The 21,156-nt window shown below is 43.8% G+C and overlaps 1 protein-coding gene across 3 annotated transcripts in view; it reads left to right on the forward strand.

Moving 5' to 3' along the window:
* LOC110492468 (solute carrier family 12 member 5) overlaps nucleotides 1-21,156 on the forward strand; it is a 114,420-nt gene that overhangs the window by 41,982 nt on the left and 51,282 nt on the right. For all 3 annotated transcript variants that reach the window (XM_036947476.1, XM_021566815.2, XM_036947475.1), the window contains exons 2-3: nucleotides 14,491-14,594; nucleotides 14,911-15,054. In XM_036947476.1, the coding sequence (XP_036803371.1) occupies nucleotides 14,491-14,594; nucleotides 14,911-15,054 (248 nt within the window). The remainder of the gene's footprint in view (nucleotides 1-14,490; nucleotides 14,595-14,910; nucleotides 15,055-21,156) is intronic.

A 21,156-nucleotide genomic window follows, 5' to 3' on the forward strand; every position in this document is an offset into this window, starting at 1 on the left:
GAAATGTCTCTATTCCTTTGGAACTTTTGTGAGTGTAACGTTTATTGTTAATTTTTTATTGTTTATTTCACTTTTGTTTATTATCTATTTCACTTGCTTTGGCAATGTAAAAATATGTTTCCCATGCTAATAAAGCCCTTTGAATTGAGAGAGAGAGGAAGAGAGATAAAGGGAGAGAGAGAGAGAGAGAGAGAGAGAGAGAGAGAGAGAGAGAGAGAGAGAGAGAGAGAGAGAGAGAGAGAGAGAGAGAGAGAGAGAGAGAGAGCATGTAATATGAGCAAGATCCATCCCTCTGCCAGGCGGAGCATTACTGTAAATTAAAAGCAGGGCCTGGACTATGAGTGACCACTCCTAGCACCCGTATCAGACCTGTCAGCGCCAGCCAGACAGCATATCAAACTCTTATTCCATTAATACTTGCAGCCCTGTCGATAGCTATAACTCAGACGACAACAGGGGCGTAATTTAACTTTGGACAGATCGGGTCGACCCGCCGCTCTGTCACCCTCTCTCTCTTATCTTTTGTCCCTGGGCCATCTTATCTCTCCAGCCCACAGCAGGTGCCGCTGCCTCGCCCGAGGGGGCGAGAGGAGGGGGAGGGGGGGGGGGGGGGGAGAGAGAAAGGGGGATCATTGAGGATCTGATCTGCCGATGAGTCTTCAGTGCAGTTAAATAGCGGTGTGAATGCAGTTTAATGATCTCACTCTACAATCTCACTCTAGAATCTCCCTGAACAATCTCACAGTGGGTGTTTATGTGGAAGGAGGAGTGTGTTTAATGCTGTTATCCACAAAGACTAGCACCTCAGGTGGCAGTTTCACCTGACAGGTTTACAAGGCACCATACCTGTCAGAGATTAAAAGCAACGACGCAAAGCATTCAATGACAATAGCAGTGGGTAGATGTTATTGGAAACCCAATGATTTATGCTGTTTTAATTGCAATATTCACCTGTCTCCCTTGTTACATTAACTATACAGAGAGTCTACTTCAAAAAAGGGGTCAGGATTATGCAACAGAGTATTCAGGAGTATGCAATAGTTGAACATACAACTATTGCATTACAGAGTGCCAGATTCCCCAACTTCTATGAAGGACACAGAGCTATGGCATGCAATCATTCTGCACATTGTGCTGCCATAAGCAGGTAAGCAATATGGTACTCAGTTTGGTTCATTCAACTTGATAACACTGTAATTCACCCCATGTTCACTCTGCCTGACAAGGGCACATCTCTACTGTATGACATTGAGTCCCCCCCATCACAGAAAATGCAGCATCATTCCTCCTTTTGGTATTCCCTCCGCACTGCCGCTAGGGCTACTTACTTTTTACACAGCAATTAATCTATTTTGATGACAAGTGGCAATGAAATGCACATTTGACATTTAAGTTGGATGCGTTGTTTGCGGACTGAGCTACATTTAAAGAGTTATCTCTGGTGGCTGGGGATGTGAGCAGCACTGCGACATCGCTGAGAAAAAGACTGACGGACAGACAGACAGGCAGACAAACAGCCAAGCAGACAGGCATGCGAGCAGACAGACAGGTAGGCAGACAGGCAGATAGGCAGGCAAGCAGACAGGCAGGCAAGCAGACAGGCAGGTAGGCAGGCAAGCAGACAGGCAGGCAAGCAGACAGGCAGGTAGGCAGACAGGCAGATAGGTAAGCAAGCAGACAGGCAGGTAGGCAGATAGGCAGGTAGGCATACAAGCAGAAAGGCAGGTAGGCAGGCAAGCAGACAGGCAGGTAGGCAGGCAAGCAGACAGGCAGATAGGCAGGCAGGCAAGCAGAAAGGCAGGTTGGTAGGCAGGAAAGCAGGCAGGCAAGCAGACAGGCAGACAGGCAGACAGGCAGGTAGGCAGGTAGCACGCAATGCTGTCACTCTATTAGAGACAAAACACTATCCTAGAAGAGAACACAGACAGATGCGTGTCTGTGTCACTCCAGTCCCGTGCGTGTGATCTGTGATCTGTGTGCATGTGTCAGATGGTCAGAGAGTGACGGAGAGGGATCTCTCTCACATGCAGATGTTAATTTCTCTCTTCCACTGTGGCCTCCAGCAGCTGTTGGATAATCCTCTTGAGCCAGCCTTCTATTAAGCTTTTAAAAGCCGGTATAAACTGTCCATTTTGAAATAACCATTTCACATCAATCTGCACTCCCACAGCTTTTCAACCTGGCTGCAGCAGCAGCTACCTTGGTCCTGCTGTTGCTGCGGCAGAACTTTATGACATCAGAGAGAGAGAGCGAGAGCAAGTATGTGTGGAAGAAAGAGAGGGAGAGAGAGAGAGTGAGAGAGTGATTCTCTACAAAAAGGCATGATACATTTGGCTGCATACTTTTTTTTGACAGATCATTATCTTGACAAGGTAGAGTCACCAGAATAATCATGCTGTTGCCTCCAAATGTGCCACCAGCATGACAAGTCAATTTGTTACATTTGCAAATGGATCTGCTATGGCAATTAGGCTGGGTAGAGAATGGTAGCTTATCTGCTACGCAGAACCCCTCTCTCCTAAATGCCAAACTTTGACTGGGCCACAAAGGATTTATCCTGACAACTAATGACAATTTTAGATTCTGAGTTTAACACCCTTTGTCTGCATTTTTAAGCCCTTAACCTCCAGCCCTGCACATAGACATTTGGAAGCTGAGTCATTGGATGTGGAATGTGGTTTTTGACCGTGGCGGATATGCTAGTGCGGACAGAGAGTTGTGGAGTCTCACTGTGTTTGGTGCTCTATGTCTTCGTGCTCTATGTCTGTGCTGTAAGCCATTATGTGTGCGTATGTGTGTGTTCTATGCCCATCTTTGAGCAGATTTTTGCCATGAGCAGGCCAAATATGGGTCAGATGAGTCTCCTCTTCCTCCTCGTGATGTCTGACCTACAAAATGAGAATCTGTGGGATAGCAGGGATTACGGTAGCTCTGTGCTCCTACACATGTCCATATTAACCCCACAAACATGGCAGGCTCACTCTGCCTATGAAAATTAACCCACCAGGTGAGACTGGTCCCACTTCCTCGGCACTACAGTGCAGAACTCTACCTTGGATGTGGTCAATTGGTGAATATATTATGTTGCTTTAGTGCTATGTTATTATGCATCAGGTATGAATATGCAGTGATTACATAATGCAGTGAAGAAAATAGATGGAAACAGAGGAGTAACAAAGTTGACAATTTCTTATCATTACTTATAAACTGGGTGGTTCGAGCCCTGAATGGTGATTTGCTGACAGATGTGGTATATCAGACAGTATACCACAAGTATGACAAAACATTTATTTTTACTGCTCTAATTACATTTGTAACCAGTTTATAATAGCAATAAGGCACCTCAGGGGTTTGTGATATATGGCTAATATACCACGACTAAGGGCTGTGTCCAGGCTCTCCGCGTTGCGTCTTGCTTAGGAACAGCCCTTAGCCGTGGTACATCGGCCATATACCACACCCCCCCGTGCCTTATTGCTTAATTATTCAACATGCCCTATCTCTTTGTAGTGTAATGAATGGTCACTAGTAGTTCTATTTCTTTACTTGCACTTCTTGGCATAACCTCGAGGCTTGGATGCATATAATTAGTGTGTAAATGAATAATTCACAGCCACACACACAGCCAAAGCAATCAATTAGTCACCATTTGTATTGGCATTGTTGTCTCCATAACTATTGCCACCAGGTTGACTGGGGAATTTCTGATGCTTCTGATTTACACGGTATGTCAATGGTGAGATCGATACGGTCTGTCTGCTCTCTGTTAAAACAGACCATCATTTGGTGCTGATGGATGAAAGGGATTCTGTGTCTCATGTTGCAGGATTGGGAGAGAGAGAGTGTGTGTGGCAGAGTTAGGGCAGTTGTTAGTTAGACAGACAGTGCAGAAGAAGAACAAGAACAAGAGTGAATTTAGGGATGTCAGTTGCAGGGGAGGGACTGAAAAGGGGAGTGCATCTCCAAAACTACTCACACCTTATCCCCTCCTCACTCGAGCAGCAGAGCGGCAGTCAGGATTAACCTCTGCCCTCTGGGCAGGTAGGCTCACTGAGAGAGAAAAGACTGAGAAATTCTAATTGGGTGAAACTTACTGGGATACAGAAAAGTTTGATTGGAGCAGACTCCGAAGCAGACATTGTGGCACTGAGCTGACTGTTACATTGCTTGTTAACTCTTTGTTCCTTTAAAACTTCTTCATGATCGGTGTCCCTTCCATGGGACGGCTGGGCTAACATAGGCGATTAGCATTAGGTTGTAAGTAACAAGAAAATTTCCCAGGACATAGACATATCTGATATTGGCAGAAAGCTTCAATTCTTGTTACTCTAACTGCACTGTCCAATTGACAGTAGCTATTACAGTGAAATAAAACCATGCTATTGTTTGAGGAGAGTACACAATTTTGAACATGTAAAGATATTAATTAACAAATTAGGCACATTTGGGCAGTCTTGATACAAAATTTCAAACAGAAATACAATGGTTCATTGGATCAGCATAAAACTTTGCAAATACACTGCTGCCATCTAGTGGCCGAAATCTACATTGAACCTAGGCTGAAACAATACATTATGGCCTTTCTCTTGTATTTCAAAGATGATGGTACAAACAAATTCAAAATAATGATTTTTTTTTCTTTGTATTATCTTTTACCAGATCTAATGTGTTATATTCTCCTACATTACTTTCACATTTCCACAGACTTCAAAGTGTTTCCTTTCAAATGGTACCAATAAAATATCCAATAAAATATCCTTGCTTCAGGGCCTGAGCTACAGGCAGATTTGGGTATGTAATTTTAGGCAAAAATTGAAAAAAAGGGGCAGATCCTTAATTAAGAACCAAAAAGGGTTATTCAAGCGATTCTCCTATGGCGACAGACAAAAAAACCTTTAGGGTTCTAGATAGCACCTTTTTTTCTAAGATTGTGTAGAGGGGACTGGGCCTAATATAGCATCGATAGAAGCAAGGGAAATCATTGTGTGTGAAGGGGACTGGGCCTGTTATAGCAGCTATAGGAACAATGGAAATCATTGTGTGTGAAGAGGACTGGGCCTGTTATAGCAGCTATAGGAACAAGGTAAATCATTGTGTGTGAAGGGGACTGGGCCTGTTATAGCAGCTAAAGGAACAAGGGAAATCATTGTGTGTAGAGGGGACTGGGCCTGTTATAGCAGCTATAGGAACAAGGTAAATAATTGTGTGTAGAGGGGACTGGGCCTGTTATAGCAGCTATAGAAACAAGGGAAATCATTGTGTGTAGAGGGGACTGGGCCTGTTATAGCAGCTATAGGAACAAGGGAAATCATTGTGTGTAGAGGGGACTGGGCCTGTTATAGCAGCTATAGGAACAAAGGACATTGTTTCGATACCATGTGCTTTAACAACAAGCTTTGACGACTACGGTGGGATTTCACACTTGTATAATCTGCACACTTCAGAATCCATGATACAGTGCGTTTGGAAAGTATGCAGACCCCTTGACTTTTTCCAAATTTTGTTACAGTACAGCCTTATTTTAAAATTTCAACTTCCCCTCATCAATCTACAGACAATTACCCAAACAGGTTTTTAGACATTTCTGCAAATGTATTAAAAATAAAAAAAATGAAACTGGCACACACACGCACAATGTATGCCTGGGGGAAAAGAACAGCATACACACCGTTAAGTGACATCTACAAAATAACTTGAGGTTATCAGTGTGGGTTAATCAAACATCTAATTTTTACTGACAGATTGTAAAAGCTTCAATCAGTATGGAGTCAGAGTGATGTCAGAACAGGTTCAAAGGTGAGGGTTCATTGGGACGGTTCTAAGATAGTTTGGTAGATGGAATGAAGGAGAGGTAGTAGGGATGAGTATGCAGTTAAAACCCTGTGGATTGTGGTCAGGAAATACTTCATGCTCTGTAATGATTTATGAACTAGCAGGGCTTTTTTCATCTTTAAGTCTTTATGAAGGAGAAGATTATGGATGGACCAATCTGCCGGTGGGGTTGGTGATGATTTTCTGATGTCATACTATGCATGAAACCAGTGATATTGTTAGGTAGTTTTCTTCAATAGCATCTCAAGTGTTAGAGAAATAACATGCAAACTCTGCACTGATTCAGACTTATAGCAAATCTGACCTCTAGACATCCCCACCCAGGAAAATATGGCCTATTTTTGCTGTGTTAACTTGATGTCCTGTAATGGAAGATATTTACAGTGGTCCCAGGGTAATATTTTAGGGCCAATGCGAGGATACATCACTATTAATTTATAGACGTTGACAGGCCACGTCATTACAAGAGCAAGAGTGTCAACATGGTTTAGAGGCTGGAGATGGCTTAGGCTGGACGGAGAAAGAGAGAGGGAGAGAGAATGAGAGAGAGGGGGAGAAGGAGAGAGAGAAGGAGAGAGAGAGAGAGAGAGAGAGAGAGAATGAGAGAAAGAATGAGCAAGAAAGAGAGAATGAGCAAGATAGAGAGCGATAGAGAGAGAGAGAGAGCGACACAGAGAGAGAGAGAGAGAGACACAGAGAGAGAGAGAGAGAGAGAGAGAGTGAGGCTTAGAGAGAGAGCGTACAGCAGTTCTACACTGTGTGTCCAGGGTTTGAAAGAGTATTGGCGGAGGTTAAATCAGCAGCCAAGCTGTGGGATGTTTGCATGCTTGACCTCGGTGTCAGGTAATCCCCCTGCCTCTGCCATCCCATCGAAGATTATACATTTCAGATACGTGGTGCTCATGTTGGGAGACTGGGGCTCAAAGTATAGAGGGAAAATCATCACCAGAAAATATGGCATAGAGGAAAATATACACACACCGATACACATACATGGACATGCATGCATTCATACACATACATGGACATGCATGCATTCATACACATACATGGACACGCATGCATTCATACACATACATGGACACGCATGCATTCATACACATACATGGACATGCATGCATTCATACACATACATGGACATGCATGCATTCATACACATACATGGACATGCATGCATTCATACACATACATGGACACGCATGCATTCATACACATACATGGACACGCATGCATTCATACACATACATGGACACGCATGCATTCATACACATACATGGACACGCATGCATTCATACACATACATGGACACGCATGCATTCATACACGTATATAAAAATATTTACAAAAATATGTTTTAGAAAACATGGAAAAGGTACAAAAAATTCATAACAGATTACATTCTAAGCCGAAGGCTAAAAATGGGGTTTAAATGCAGATTTTTAAACTGTGATGGATTACTGTATTTTAAGGTGGTATTACAATGGGAATAAAAAGCATCAACTGCACTGATATGATGGCAGGTAGCCTAGAAGTTAAGAGCGTTGGGCCAGTAACCGAAAGGTTGCTAATTCGAATCCCCAAGCAGACTAAGTGTAAATCTGTTGATGTGCTCTTGAGCAAGGCACTTAACCTTAGTTGCTTTGCATAAGAGTCTCTGCTAAATCAGTGGTTCCCAAGCAGGGGTAATAGAACCCCTGCGGGTACTTGGCCTATCCACAGGGTTACTTGAGAAGACTCATGAGACCATAGGGTTACTGGTAAAATGCACATGAGGGTGTACTTCGGGGCTACCTGGGCAGAGCAACATTCAGCTGGTGGTACAGTAAATGAAAATGGTTGGGAACTACTGTCCTGAATGACTAATATGTTAATCAAAGCAGTGAGTTTGGGGCATGTTTTTGGTCTTATTCCATGTGAAAGAGAGCACTGCTTTATATTCAGGGAGCATTAGGTTCAGGTATGGGGTGAGTGTATAGGTTCAACAATGCAGCTAAATGCTGTTATCCTCTGTGCAACCTCAAATTACATGAAAATTAAATGTTTGCTTATCCAATTTGACAGGTAATGCGTCTTTAGGGAAATGTTCCAAGTTTCAAAGGATTACTGTGCTGTGTGAGAGCAATTTGGCTGCTATTTGACTTTGTCTCCTTGGTTTTAAGATTAGAGTATAATGCCGTTGGAGCCACCGATACAGAAACACAATTGACTGTGATATTATGTCCAGCCTGTAGCTAATGCTACATGTTCATCATCAGAAATGTATTTACAAATATATCACTATTCTTCACAGTGTAGTCCATGTGCAGTCGTGGGAGCACACTTTTGGCCTTACCCTCAATTTTTTAGTAGAAGGTTTGTTTTGGCTCATATCAAGAGGAAGTTAGAGGAGGTGTCAGACTCTGAAAAGGAAGTGCACATTGTCTCTGTCCCTGCTGAGGGTGCTGACTTGGCCCACAGGACACTTATTTATTTAGTGTAATTCCTGAATAGATAATCCACTGCCAGGGGGAAAGGGTACAGCATGTTACTGTTAGAATACAGCAACTTTGACAGGACTTGCCCTGGATGGCTACAAACAAGACGGAGCCCCACCCAGCTGCTCAGGGCCTAACTTGACTTGAGATGTTATTTGTGCTCAACTAGAGTGTTCCAGTGCATGATTTACACACAACGTTATCAGCTGTTTCAAATGTACTGTCTCTCAGTCCAAGCTGCTTTAGAATGCATGTAGCACCCGACCTTACCCCGGCCCAACTGTAGCTCATGGGTATGGATGAGCTCCACTTAACCTCTATGGCTCATTCATTCAGCACCTCCTAATATCTGAGATCAAGCTGAAGAAAAGATGCACCACTTCGGCTGCACATGAATAGTGATTCTGCAGCTGTCTGATCACATCAGTGTTGTGCACAGGTTTGACTGATAAACAGTGAGGCAGGCTTTGCATGTAAATGAAGAAGGAAGCAGACTGGTACTGAGCAGGATTTGTGATGCACCCATTCTGTTCCATGGTTCTGTTCTAGCTAATACAGTTCAAATAGATTCCTTCTGTAGCTAATTTAACTGGCAGCGTTGCAATTGTGAATGGCTGATCTTTTGGCTGGTATTTTAGTTAGTATCTCTCCACAGAGACCACCAGTGTAACTTTATGAGAGAGACAGAAGATTTATTGCTGTTTTCACAGCCCTATCCCCCAGACTCCTCTCTTCTCTCTCCATCCAATCAATAAAGGGCTGTGTCTCTTCTGCTGCTTGGCACTCTCCCCACAAGTGTGTTGGCTCATCTACTCAGGTACTGTTGTGTTTCAGTGTTTTAAAACACCACAGGGATTAAGGTCTTGAGTTTGTGTGGTTTTCTGCTTGTCTCTATACTGATGTGATTATCTACACCGGATACATTACACAGATTACAACAAATGGACAATGTTGTGACGCGGTGTCACAATCGTAAGCATTTTCTACCTCTCCCCGAACCAGTCTGTAATACCTACATGTTTCAAGCAGACCACCATAGTCCCTGTGCCCAAGAACACCAAGGTAACCTTTCTAAATGACTATCGCCCCGTAGCACTCACCTCTGTAGCCATGAAATGCTTTCAAAGGCTGGTCATGGCTCACATCAACACCATTATCCCAGACAAAGGAGCTGATAGTGGACTACAAGAAACAGAGGGCCAAGCACGCCCCCATCCACATCGACGGGACTGTAGTGGAGTGGGTCGAGAGCTTTAAGTTCCTTGGTATCCACATCACTAAGGAATTAGCATGGTCCACAAACACCAACACATTTGTGAAGAAGGGATGACAATGCCTCTTCCCCCTTAGGAGGCTGAAAAGATTTGATGGGCCTCCTCAAAAAGTTATACAGCTGCACTATTAAGAGCATCTTGACTGGCTGCATTACTGCTTGGTATGGCACTGCTTGGCATCCGACCGCAAGGCACTACAGAGGGTAGTGCATAAGGCCCATTACGCAACTGGGGCCAAGATCCATGCCATCCAGGACCTCTGGATGAGGAGGAAGGTCCTCAAGAGGAAGGTTCTAAAAACTGTCAAAGACTCCAGCCACCCAAGTCACAGACTGTTCTCTTTGCTACTGCAAGGCAAGCAGTACCGATCGGCCAAGTCTGGAACCGACAGGACCCTGAAGAGCTTCTACTCCCAAGCCATAAGATAGCTACTGTATATACAGTAGTTGGTTAAATAGTTAACAAAGTAGCTACCTGGGCTATCTGCATTGACCCTGTTTGCACTAACTCTTTTGACTCATCACATACGCTGCTGCTACTATTAATTATTTATCTGGTTGCCTAATCACTTTACCCCTACCTATACAGTTCATTCAGAAAGTATTCACACCCCTTGACTTTTTCAACATTTTGTTATGTTGTAGCCTGAATTTAAAATGGTTTAAATTCAGATTTTGTGTCACTGGCCTATACAGTATATCCCATAATGTCAAAGTGAAATTATATTTTTCGAAATGTTCTACAGTATTCAAACCCTTTATTATGGCAAGCCTAAATATGTTCAGGAGTATGAATTGGCTTAACAAATCACGTAAGTTGCATGGACTCACTCTGTGTGCAATAATAGTGTTTAACATGATTTTATTATGACCAGCTCCTGTCTGTACCCCACACATACAATTATCTGTTAGGTCACTCAGTCAATCAGTGAATTTCAAACACTGATTCAACCACAAAGACCTGGGAGGTTTTCAATGCCTCGCAAAGAAGGGCACCTATTGGTAGATGGGTAAAAATGTGATGGGAAAAACTAAGGATTGATCAACAACATTGTAGTTACACCACAATACTAACCTAATTGACAGAGTGAAAAGAAGGAAGTCTGTACAGAATAAAATGATGAATGCATCCTGTTTGCAACAAGGCTCTAAAGTAATACTGTAAAAGATGTGGCAAAACAATTAACTTTCTGTCCTGAATACAAAGTGTTATGTTTGTGGCAAATCCAATACAACACATTACTGAGTACCACTCTCCATATTTTCAAACATAGTGGTGGCTGCATCATGTTATGTGTATGCTTGTAATCATTAAGGACTGGGGAGTTTTTAAGGATAAAAAAATAAACAGAATGGAGCAAATTACTAAAGGTAAATCTGGTTCAGTCTGCTTTCCACCAGACACTGGGACATGAATTCCCCTTTCAGCAGGAAAATAACCTAAAACACAAGGCCAAATCTACACTGGAGTTGCTTACCAAGAAGACACTGAATGTTCCTGCGTGGCAGGGTTAAAGTTTTGACTGAAATCTGCTATTGAAAATGGTTGTCTAGCAATGATCAACAACCAATTTGAAAGAACTTGAAGAATTTTGAAAAGAATAATGGGCAAGTGTTGCACAATCCAGGTGTGGAAAGCTCTTAAAGACTTACCCAGAAAGACCTACCGCTGTAATCAATGCCAAAGGCGCTTCTACAAAGTACTGACTCAGGGGTGTGAATACTTATGAAACTGTTATATTTAGCATGTGACAAATACATTTCGATTTTATTCGATTTTTTATTTGATCTGGGCGTTGATGTTTTTGATTATATTCATGTTAGCTGATGGTGAAAGTATTGGATTTGCTGTTTTGTTATTTCAGTCAGGTTGTGAATAGTTAATGCTTTAAACATCATTGGGAGATAGGACTGGATAGTGTCAGCGAGCTAGCTGAGGACCCACAACCACACTGCAGGGACCTTTAGAGGCAAAGGAAGGGAGAGTGGTCTTAAGACTATGAAGCCTCATCCTTAATGGGAGCATTAATCAACATGAACTTGGAGACTCAGAGGACACGTTGTATGAGGGGACCTTTATCATGAGCTCACACACTGTAGTCTTAATTAAATAGAATGTATAGTCACACACACCTCTCACTAAACAGCCTCCTTCTCTAGTATTTTCTCCCTCTCTCCAAGTTCTACTGTGGAGGTACTGAGTGATCTTTGAGCAACTTTCAGGACCAATTAGGGTTAATTGCCTTGCGCAAGGTCACATTGCAATATTTTTAACCTAGTCGGCTCGGGGATTCAAACCAGCAACCTTTGTGTTACTGGCCCAATGCTCGCAATCACTAGACTACCTGCCACCCTGTTATGCAGTGCAGCAGAGCTGAGTGGGAGAATCATTTCACAACTAAAGAGTGTGGATGTCCTTCCCTGGCAAGATCAATATTGTAGGTAAAGGATGAACAGGGAGACTGTATGTAAATCTGACAGAGGTCAAATTGATCTACCTCGCACCCCCCCTACACGCACACACACACACACACGCGCACACCATACACACACACGCACCCAAACACACACAGAGAGATGGAACAGGAAAGGAGACCCTTTCTAACAACACATTCTCTCTTTCTATGTAAATCTATGTCGTTTACAATAATTGTATGATTAATAACTACAGCAACAATATTTTTAGAGAGCAATTTGAATGCCAAACAGAGCATGCACATAAATAAAAATCCATCTTTAAAAAGCTTTGAGATCTTATGAGAAGCACTAGCTACATACTGTAAATGCAATTCATGGCCCATTTCTATAAAGCACCAAGACAGGGACTAATTCATGACATGCACTTGGATGGGTCAATATAAACTCATAAAGCAGAATCAACTGCTGTGCGCGTTCCGAGGCCATGCCTGCTGATCAAACCATCCGGGCTGTGGGTAACGATATGAGCCGCTCTATCTGCTCTCCAATGGGCATCTCTCATACTGGGTCATTCCACCAAAGGTAAATTAAGAAACTTTCATGGCGAATGTATTTTTACATACAGGACTACAGTACAGTATGCATGCCTGCCATGAATGTGATCAGAACGACGGTCAGGTGTACATACTGCAAAATAAACTGAAAATGTTATCTAGCTGACATGGTGCTATCCAGATCCATAAAGTATAGGGGTTCTACAAATATAGGATACAGAAGGAAACTAATCCTGCAACAACAGGACATTTGAATTACTATGTGGATTATACTTAATGGACATTTTTGAAAAATCAAGTCTGAAATTTCGAAGTGGAAATTACACATTTCAGAAGCCTTTTTACACAATAAATACACTATACATTTTTTTTTCTGGAATGTTCTCCTGCAACAGGGTGATCAAATTAATATCCTACATCTGTACCTAGCAAGATCATAGTGTAAATGCTTATTAGACACGAATATGTCAATACGGGCAGTCCCATGACATGCCATGCTTTGTGAGATTACATTTCAAACCTTCGATCTTACATAACCTATTCACCAATCTTACAAACATGCTGAATCATTGAATGTACAGTTTTGTTACATAACATAAAACACAGCAGTAAGCTCCATGTAAAGCACACAGAATAAAATATATAGAGCAGCTTGTTACCAAAGAGCCAGAGCTACAGTATATAGGCCATAAACTGCTAATTCACTGCACTCCCTGTGCTCAGAGTAGGATGAAGCCCCCCCCCCTCCCATCTTAGATTTGTGCCTTAGGGCAACTTCTAGCCAGAGCCCCTGTACTGTTGGCTGATGTGGTTGGTTTGGCTTTAATGTAATGCAGCACACACACTGCATGTCCTGTGCTAGTTTTGGTGTGCAGCGATATGCCAGGTTGACTGTGCTGTGCTGTGTGTTCTAGTGATGGCTGGTGTGGTCGATCGTTGTGTGCTGCCTGGCTGCCTGGCGCTGATGCACTGCAGTGGATCTTTAGTATTCCTCTCCTGCCTTCTGAGAAGGGTCTCCTCTGGGACTGGAGCGGAGCCAGTGCCCATATCTACCACCGCTCTCTCTCTCTCTCTCCCTCTCCCTCTCCCTCTCCCTCTCTTCCCTCCCCCCCCCTCTCTCTCTCTCTCTCTCCCCTTCCTTTCTTCCTTCCTTCCTTCCCTCCCTCCCTCCCTTAACGCTATTAATAGGCCCTGTGCACAGAGTCTGTGTCAGGCAGCTGACAGGGGCCACAATCAGAACTGCATGCCAGGCTGGAGAGGGAACAGGGCAGGCAATCCAAAAAGTATCGATTGGATGACTGGGCTTGTCTGTATGTGTGTGTGAACTGCTTAAGTACCCCTCTATATTCCTGAACAGTGAAATAACACCTAATGTCTAAATCACACTGATGTTTGACTTTCTATGAGGTTCTCTGTGTGATATGATGAATATACACAATTTAGAATCTCTGGTTCCATTTGTCATTCCCAGCATGAACCCTTCCCACACAAAGCCTGTACAGATTCATCTAAAGAGAGAATTTCCTGGCTCTAGCGACTACCTCATGTGTCTTAACATAATTCAATCCTGAACGATGAATCATTTCTCCAAGCTAACATAATTTATTAACAAACAACACATTCATATTAATCGAAAACCAATCATTTCACTCCTCCTGTTAAAACAACCTGGGTCTGTCACTAAAACTACATATTGAGAAAGTTATATTTCAGTGTTACCAATGTCTGTGTTTTGCAAACATTCATATTAATTAAATATTATCCCCATTTGAATCAACATCTCTCTTTTAAGGATTATTTGTGTGTGTGTGTGTGTGTGTGTGTGTGTGTGTGTGTGTGTGTGTGTGTGTGTGTGTGTGTGTGTGTGTGTGTGTGTGTGTGTGTGTGTGCGTGTGTGTGTTTCTCTGTTAACCCTTAGCGTGCTGTCTGTGTGTTGCAGGCGATGGGAACCCCAAGGAGAGCAGTCCCTTCATCAACAGCAGCAGCGCCAGCGACGTGGAGAAGAGCCAGCAGTACGATGGCAAGAACATGGCCCTGTTTGAGGTCTGTAACATGAGGCTCCTTCACTTGCTTACATATAATTACATAGTAATGATCTAGTAATTATCAAATTGCTTTGTTCCATTGGTTTCGATGAAACAAGCACCTACAGTATATATGAAGCCTTGCTTACTTACTTACCATCTTACAGCAGGTGGGTTGAATTCTTTGAAATAAGAACTGGCTTAATCATATAGTTTCTCAGTTGTCAATATCAGCTGAGAGGACTGTAAAATTCAATATTACCTGCATGTTTCCTACTTTTGTCCTCTGGTATAGTGATATGGTGTGTCTGTCCACCTTTCTCTCTGTCCTGCAGGAGGAGATGGACAACAGTCCTATGGTGTCGTCCATACTTAGCAGTCTGGCCAACTATTCCAACCTGCCTCAGGGCAGCAAAGAGCACGAGGAGGCCGAGAACGAGGAGGGGGCGGCACCATCCAAAAAAAAACCTGCTGTCAAGGTACTCCATCTAATCTAACCAAAGTCTTATCCTAAACATAAACATTAGCTGAAGTTTGACTTGATCTGAGGTGGCAGAGTGTATCCCTCCCAGGTCTCCATCCTCCACCTGGATGAAAAGAGGGCCTGGAAAGGATGTTATTAATGACGCTGTCTGCCATGTTTAGGCCTGGAAAGGATGTTATTGATGACGCTGTCTGCCATGTTTAGGCCTGGAAACGATGTTATTGATGACGCTTTCTGCCATGTTTAGGCCTGGAAACGATGTTATTGATGACGCTGTCTGCCATGTTTAGGCCTGGAAAGGATGTTATTGATGACGGTGTCTGCCATGTTTAGGCCTGGAAAGGATGTTATTGATGACGCTGTCTGCCATGTTTAGGCCTGGATAGGACGTTATTAATGACGCTGTCTGCCATGTTTAGGCCTGGATAGGACGTTATTAATGACGCTGTCTGCCATGTTTAGGCCTGGATAGGACATTATTAATGACGCTGTTGGTCATGTTTAGGCCTGGACAGGACATTATTGATGACGCTGTCGGCCATGTTTAGGCCTGGAAAGGATGTTATTGATGACGGTGTCTGCCATGTTTAGGCCTGGAAAGGATGTTATTGATGACGCTGTCTGCCATGTTTAGGCCTGGATAGGACGTTATTAATGACGCTGTCTGCCATGTTTAGGCCTGGATAGGACGTTATTAATGACGCTGTCTGCCATGTTTAGGCCTGGATAGGACATTATTAATGACGCTGTTGGTCATGTTTAGGCCTGGACAGGACATTATTGATGACGCTGTCGGCCATGTTTAGGCCTGGACAGGACGTTATTGATGACGCTGTCTGCCATGTTTAGGCCTGGATAGGACGTTATTAATGACGCTGTCTGCCATGTTTAGGCCTGGATAGGACGTTATTAATGACGCTGTCTGCCATGTTTAGGCCTGGATAGGACATTATTAATGACGCTGTTGGTCATGTTTAGGCCTGGACAGGACATTATTGATGACGCTGTCGGCCATGTTTAGGCCTGGAAAGGATGTTATTGATGACGGTGTCTGCCATGTTTAGGCCTGGAAAGGATGTTATTGATGACGCTGTCTGCCATGTTTAGGCCTGGATAGGACGTTATTAATGACGCTGTCTGCCATGTTTAGGCCTGGATAGGACGTTATTAATGACGCTGTCTGCCATGTTTAGGCCTGGATAGGACATTATTAATGACGCTGTTGGTCATGTTTAGGCCTGGACAGGACATTATTGATGACGCTGTCGGCCATGTTTAGGCCTGGACAGGACGTTATTGATGACGCTGTCGGCCATGTTTAGGCCTGGACAGGACAGTATTAATGACGCTGTCGGCCATGTTTAGGCCTGGACAGGACATTATTAATGACGCTGTCTGCCTTGTTTAGGCCTGGATAGGACGTTATTGATGACGCTGTCGGCCATGTTTAGGCCTGGACAGGACATTATTGATGACGCTGTCGGCCATGTTTAGGCCTGGACAGGACATTATTGATGATGCTGTCGGCCATGTTTACGCCTGGACAGGACGTTATTGATGACGCTGTCGGCCATGTTTACGCCTGGACAGGACGTTATTGATGATGCTGTCGGCCATGTTTAGGCCTGGACAGGACATTATTGATGATGCTGTCGGCCATGTTTAGGCCTGGACAGGACATTATTGATGATGCTGTCGGCCATGTTTACGCCTGGACAGGACGTTATTGATGACGCTGTCGGCCATGTTTAGGCCTGGACAGGACATTATTGATGATGCTGTCGGCCATGTTTAGGCCTGGACAGGACATTATTGATGATGCTGTCGGCCATGTTTACGCCTGGACAGGACGTTATTGATGACGCTGTCGGCCATGTTTAGGCCTGGACAGGACATTATTGATGATGCTGTCGGCCATGTTTACGCCTGGACAGGACGTTATTGATGACGCTGTCGGCCATGTTTAGGCCTGGACAGGACATTATTGATGATGCTGTCGGCCATGTTTAGGCCTGGACAGGACATTATTGATGATGCTGTCGGCCATGTTTAGGCCTGGACAGGACATTATTGATGATGCTGTCGGCCATGTTTAGGCCTGGACAGGACATTATTGATGACGCTGTCGGCCATGTTTAGGCCTGGATAGGACGTTATTGATGACGCTGTCGGCCATGTTTAGGCCTGGACAGGACATTATTGATGATGCTGTCGGCCTTGTTTAGGCCTGGACAGGACATTATTGATGACGCTGTCGGCCATGTTTACGCCTGGACAGGACGTTATTGATGACGCTGTCGGCCATGTTTAGGCCTGGACAGGACATTATTGATGATGCTGTCGGCCATGTTTAGGCCTGGACAGGACATTATTGATGATGCTGTCGGCCATGTTTACGCCTGGACAGGACGTTATTGATGACGCTGTCGGCCACGTTTACGCCTGGACAGGACGTTATTGATGACGCTGTCGGCCACGTTTACGCCTGGACAGGACGTTATTGATGACGCTGTCGGCCATGTTTAGGCCTGGACAGGACATTATTGATGGCTGTGCACGCTGTCCATTTCCTTCCCTGCCGATTCACAGCCGTATGGTCATTTATCGGGCCTGAGCAGGGCTGGTTGACGTTTATTGCCATGAATCTTGTCCTGGAGGCAGAACTGAGCCATTTCCCCTTAGAAAGGCCAACTGCAAATTCAAAATTGGCTATATTGTAAGAAATCACAATTAGCTCTTTGGTCTTAATTAAAGTTTATGGTTAGGCATTATGGTTATCAGTGTGGTTAAGGTTAGGGTTAAGATTAGGTTGCATCACATCCGGCCGTGATTGGGTGTCCCATATGGCGGCGCACAACTGACCCAGCGTCGTCTGGGTTTGGCCAGGGTAGGCCGTCATTGTAAATAAGAATTTGTTCTTAACTGACTTGCATAGTTAAATAAAGGTTACAGGTTTAAAAACTAATTGTATGACTTTGTGGCTGTGCAAACTAGTCACCACTCTGCAGAGCTGCATCTAGAAAAAGATTCATGATGAAAAATGCTAACCTGCCTGAGCAGGGCCACATTAGGCCTGTTATGTGCAGTGGAACATAACCCTGATACAACAAGCTGCTCTCTCAACCTGTCTTGTTACCCTGATACAACACGCTGCTCTCTTAGCCTGTCTTGTTACCCTGATACAACAAGCTGCTCTCTCAACCTGTCTTGTTACCCTGATACAACAAGCTGCTCTCTCAGCCTGTCTTGTTACCCTGACACAACAAGCTGCTCTCTCAACCTGTCTTGTTACCCTGATACAACAAGCTGCTCTCTCAGCCTGTCTTGTTACCCTGATACAACAAGCTGCTCTCTCAACCTGTCTTGTTACCCTGATACAACAAGCTGCTCTCTCAACCTGTCTTGTTACCCTGATACAACAAGCTGCTCTCTCAACCTGTCTTGTTACCCTGATACAACAAGCTGCTCTCTCAGCCTGTCTTGTTACCCTGACACAAATTAAATCAAATTGTATTTGCCACATTCTTCATAGACAACAGGTGTAGACTAACAGTGACTTTCTTACTTACGGACCCTTCCCAACAATGCAGAGAGAAAAAAATAGAAGTAATAGAAAAATAAAATAATAATAATACCAGGAATAAATAAACAATGAGTCATGATAACTTGACTACATACACAGTGTACCAGTCCCGAGTCGATGTGCAGCGGTACAAGGTAATTGAGGTAGATATGTACACACAGGTAGGGATAAAGTGACTAGGCAACAGGATACAAAATAAACAGAAGCAGCAGCGTATGTGATAAGTCAAAAGAGTTAATGCAAGAAGGGTCAATGTAGATAGTCTGGGTAGCTATTGGTTAACTATTTAACCTCTTAACCTCAGGAGTCTTACGGCTTGAGTGTAGAAGCTGTTCAGGGTCCTGTAGGTTCCAGACTTGGTGCATCCGTATCGCTTGCCATGTGGTAGCAGAGAGAACAGTCTATGACTTGGGTGGCTGGAGTTTTGACAATTTTTAGGGGCTTCATCTGACATCGCCTGATATAGCAACCTGGTCTCAGAGCACTTCGTATTATTCTGTACGTAACTACTCCATTTAGTATTATATGTTACGTTTCGTATGGTATATATTAATTTGTGGATGTCCATCATCGATTTTGTACAATATGTTACAAATTACAATTCGTATTATATGTTACGAATTTGCAAGACGTACAATAAGTTACGATTCTGCAAAATGTATGAAATCTTACTAATTCTAGCTAGGTGGCTAATGTTAGCTAGGCTAGGGGTTAGGGTTAAGGTTACATTTAGGAGTTAGATTAAAGGGTTAAGGTTGGGGTTAGGGTAAGGGGAACAGTTAGCTAAAAGGGTTAAGATTAGGGTTAGGGTTAAGGGAAGAGTTAGCTAACATGCTAAGTAATTGCAAAGTAGCTCAAAAGTAATGAGTAGTTGAAAAGTTGCTAATTAGCTAAAATGCTCAAGTTGTCCGTGATGAGATTCGAAATCGCAACCTTCAAGTTGCTAGACGTTTGCATTATATGCAAACCTATCCACCCCGACCAACCACCCTACTTTTGCATTTTCCTTATGTAACCATCTGTGTTATGTAACCATACCAAACATAACATATCATACTAATTTCAGTGTCTCAGATTTACGTTTACTATGTTAAGTCTAGTCTATGAGAGCAGGCTGTGGAAAGAGGTCCTGGATGGCAGGGAGCTCTGCCGCAGTGATGTACTGGGCCATATACACTACGCTCTGTAGTGTCTTGCAGTCGGATGCCAAGCAGTTGCCATATACAACAAGCTGCTCTCTCGTCCTGTCGTTACCCCGAAACAACAAGCTGCTCTCTTGGCTTGTCATTACCCTGATACAACAAGCTGCTCTATCATCCTGTCGTTACCCAGAAACAACAAGCTGCTCTCTTGGCTTGTTGTTACCCTGATACAACAAGCTGCTCTCTTGTCCTGCCGTTGCCCCGATACAACAAGCTGCTCGCTTGTCCTGTCGTTACCCTGATACAACAAGCTACTCTCTCGTCCTGGCGTTACCCTGATACAACAAGCTGCTCTCTTGGCCTGTCTTGTTACCCTGATACAACAAGCTGCTCTCTTGGCCTGTCTTGTTACCCTGTTACAACAAGCTGCTCTCTTGTCCTGTCGTTACCCTGATACAACAAGCTGCTCTCTTGTCCTGTCGTTACCCCGATACAACAAGCTGCTCTCTTGTCCTGTCGTTACCCTGATATAACAAGCTGCTCTCTTGTCCTGTCGTTACCCTGATACAACAAGCTGCTCTCTCGTCCTGTCGTTACCCAGATACAACAAGCTGCTCTTTTGGCCTGTCGTTACCCTGATACAACAAGCTACTCTCTCGTCCTGTCATTACCCTGATACAACAAGATGCTCTCTTGGCCTGTCTTGTTACCCTGATACAACAAGTTGCTCTCTCGTCCTGTCGTTACCCTGATACAACAAGCTACTCTCTTGGCCTGTCGTTACCCTGATACAACAAGATGCTCTCTTGGCCTGTCTTGTTACCCTGATACAACAAGATGCTCTCTTGGCCTGTCTTGTTACCCTGATACAACAAGATGCTCTCTTGGCCTGTCTTGTTACCCTGATACAACAAGATGCTCTCTTGGCCTGTCTTGTTACCCTGATACAACAAGCTGCTCTCTCGTCCTGTCGTTACCCTGATACAACAAGCGGCTCTCTTGGGCTGTCTTGTTACCCTGATACAACAAGCTGCTCTCTCGTCCTGTCGTTACCCTGATACAACAAGTTGCTCTCTCGTCCTGTCGTTACCCTGATACAACAAGCTACTCTCTTGGCCTGTCGTTACCCTGATACAACAAGATGCTCTCTTGGCCTGTCTTGTTACCCTGATACAACAAGATGCTCTCTTGGCCTGTCTTGTTACCCTGATACAACAAGATGCTCTCTTGGCCTGTCTTGTTACCCTGATACAACAAGATGCTCTTTTGGCCTGTCTTGTTACCCTGATACAACAAGCTGCTCTCTCGTCCTGTCGTTACCCTGATACAACAAGCGGCTCTCTTGGGCTGTCTTGTTACCCTGATACAACAA

Source organism: Oncorhynchus mykiss, chromosome 16, assembly GCF_013265735.2.
Source record: "Oncorhynchus mykiss isolate Arlee chromosome 16, USDA_OmykA_1.1, whole genome shotgun sequence".
NCBI lineage: Eukaryota > Metazoa > Chordata > Actinopteri > Salmoniformes > Salmonidae > Oncorhynchus > Oncorhynchus mykiss.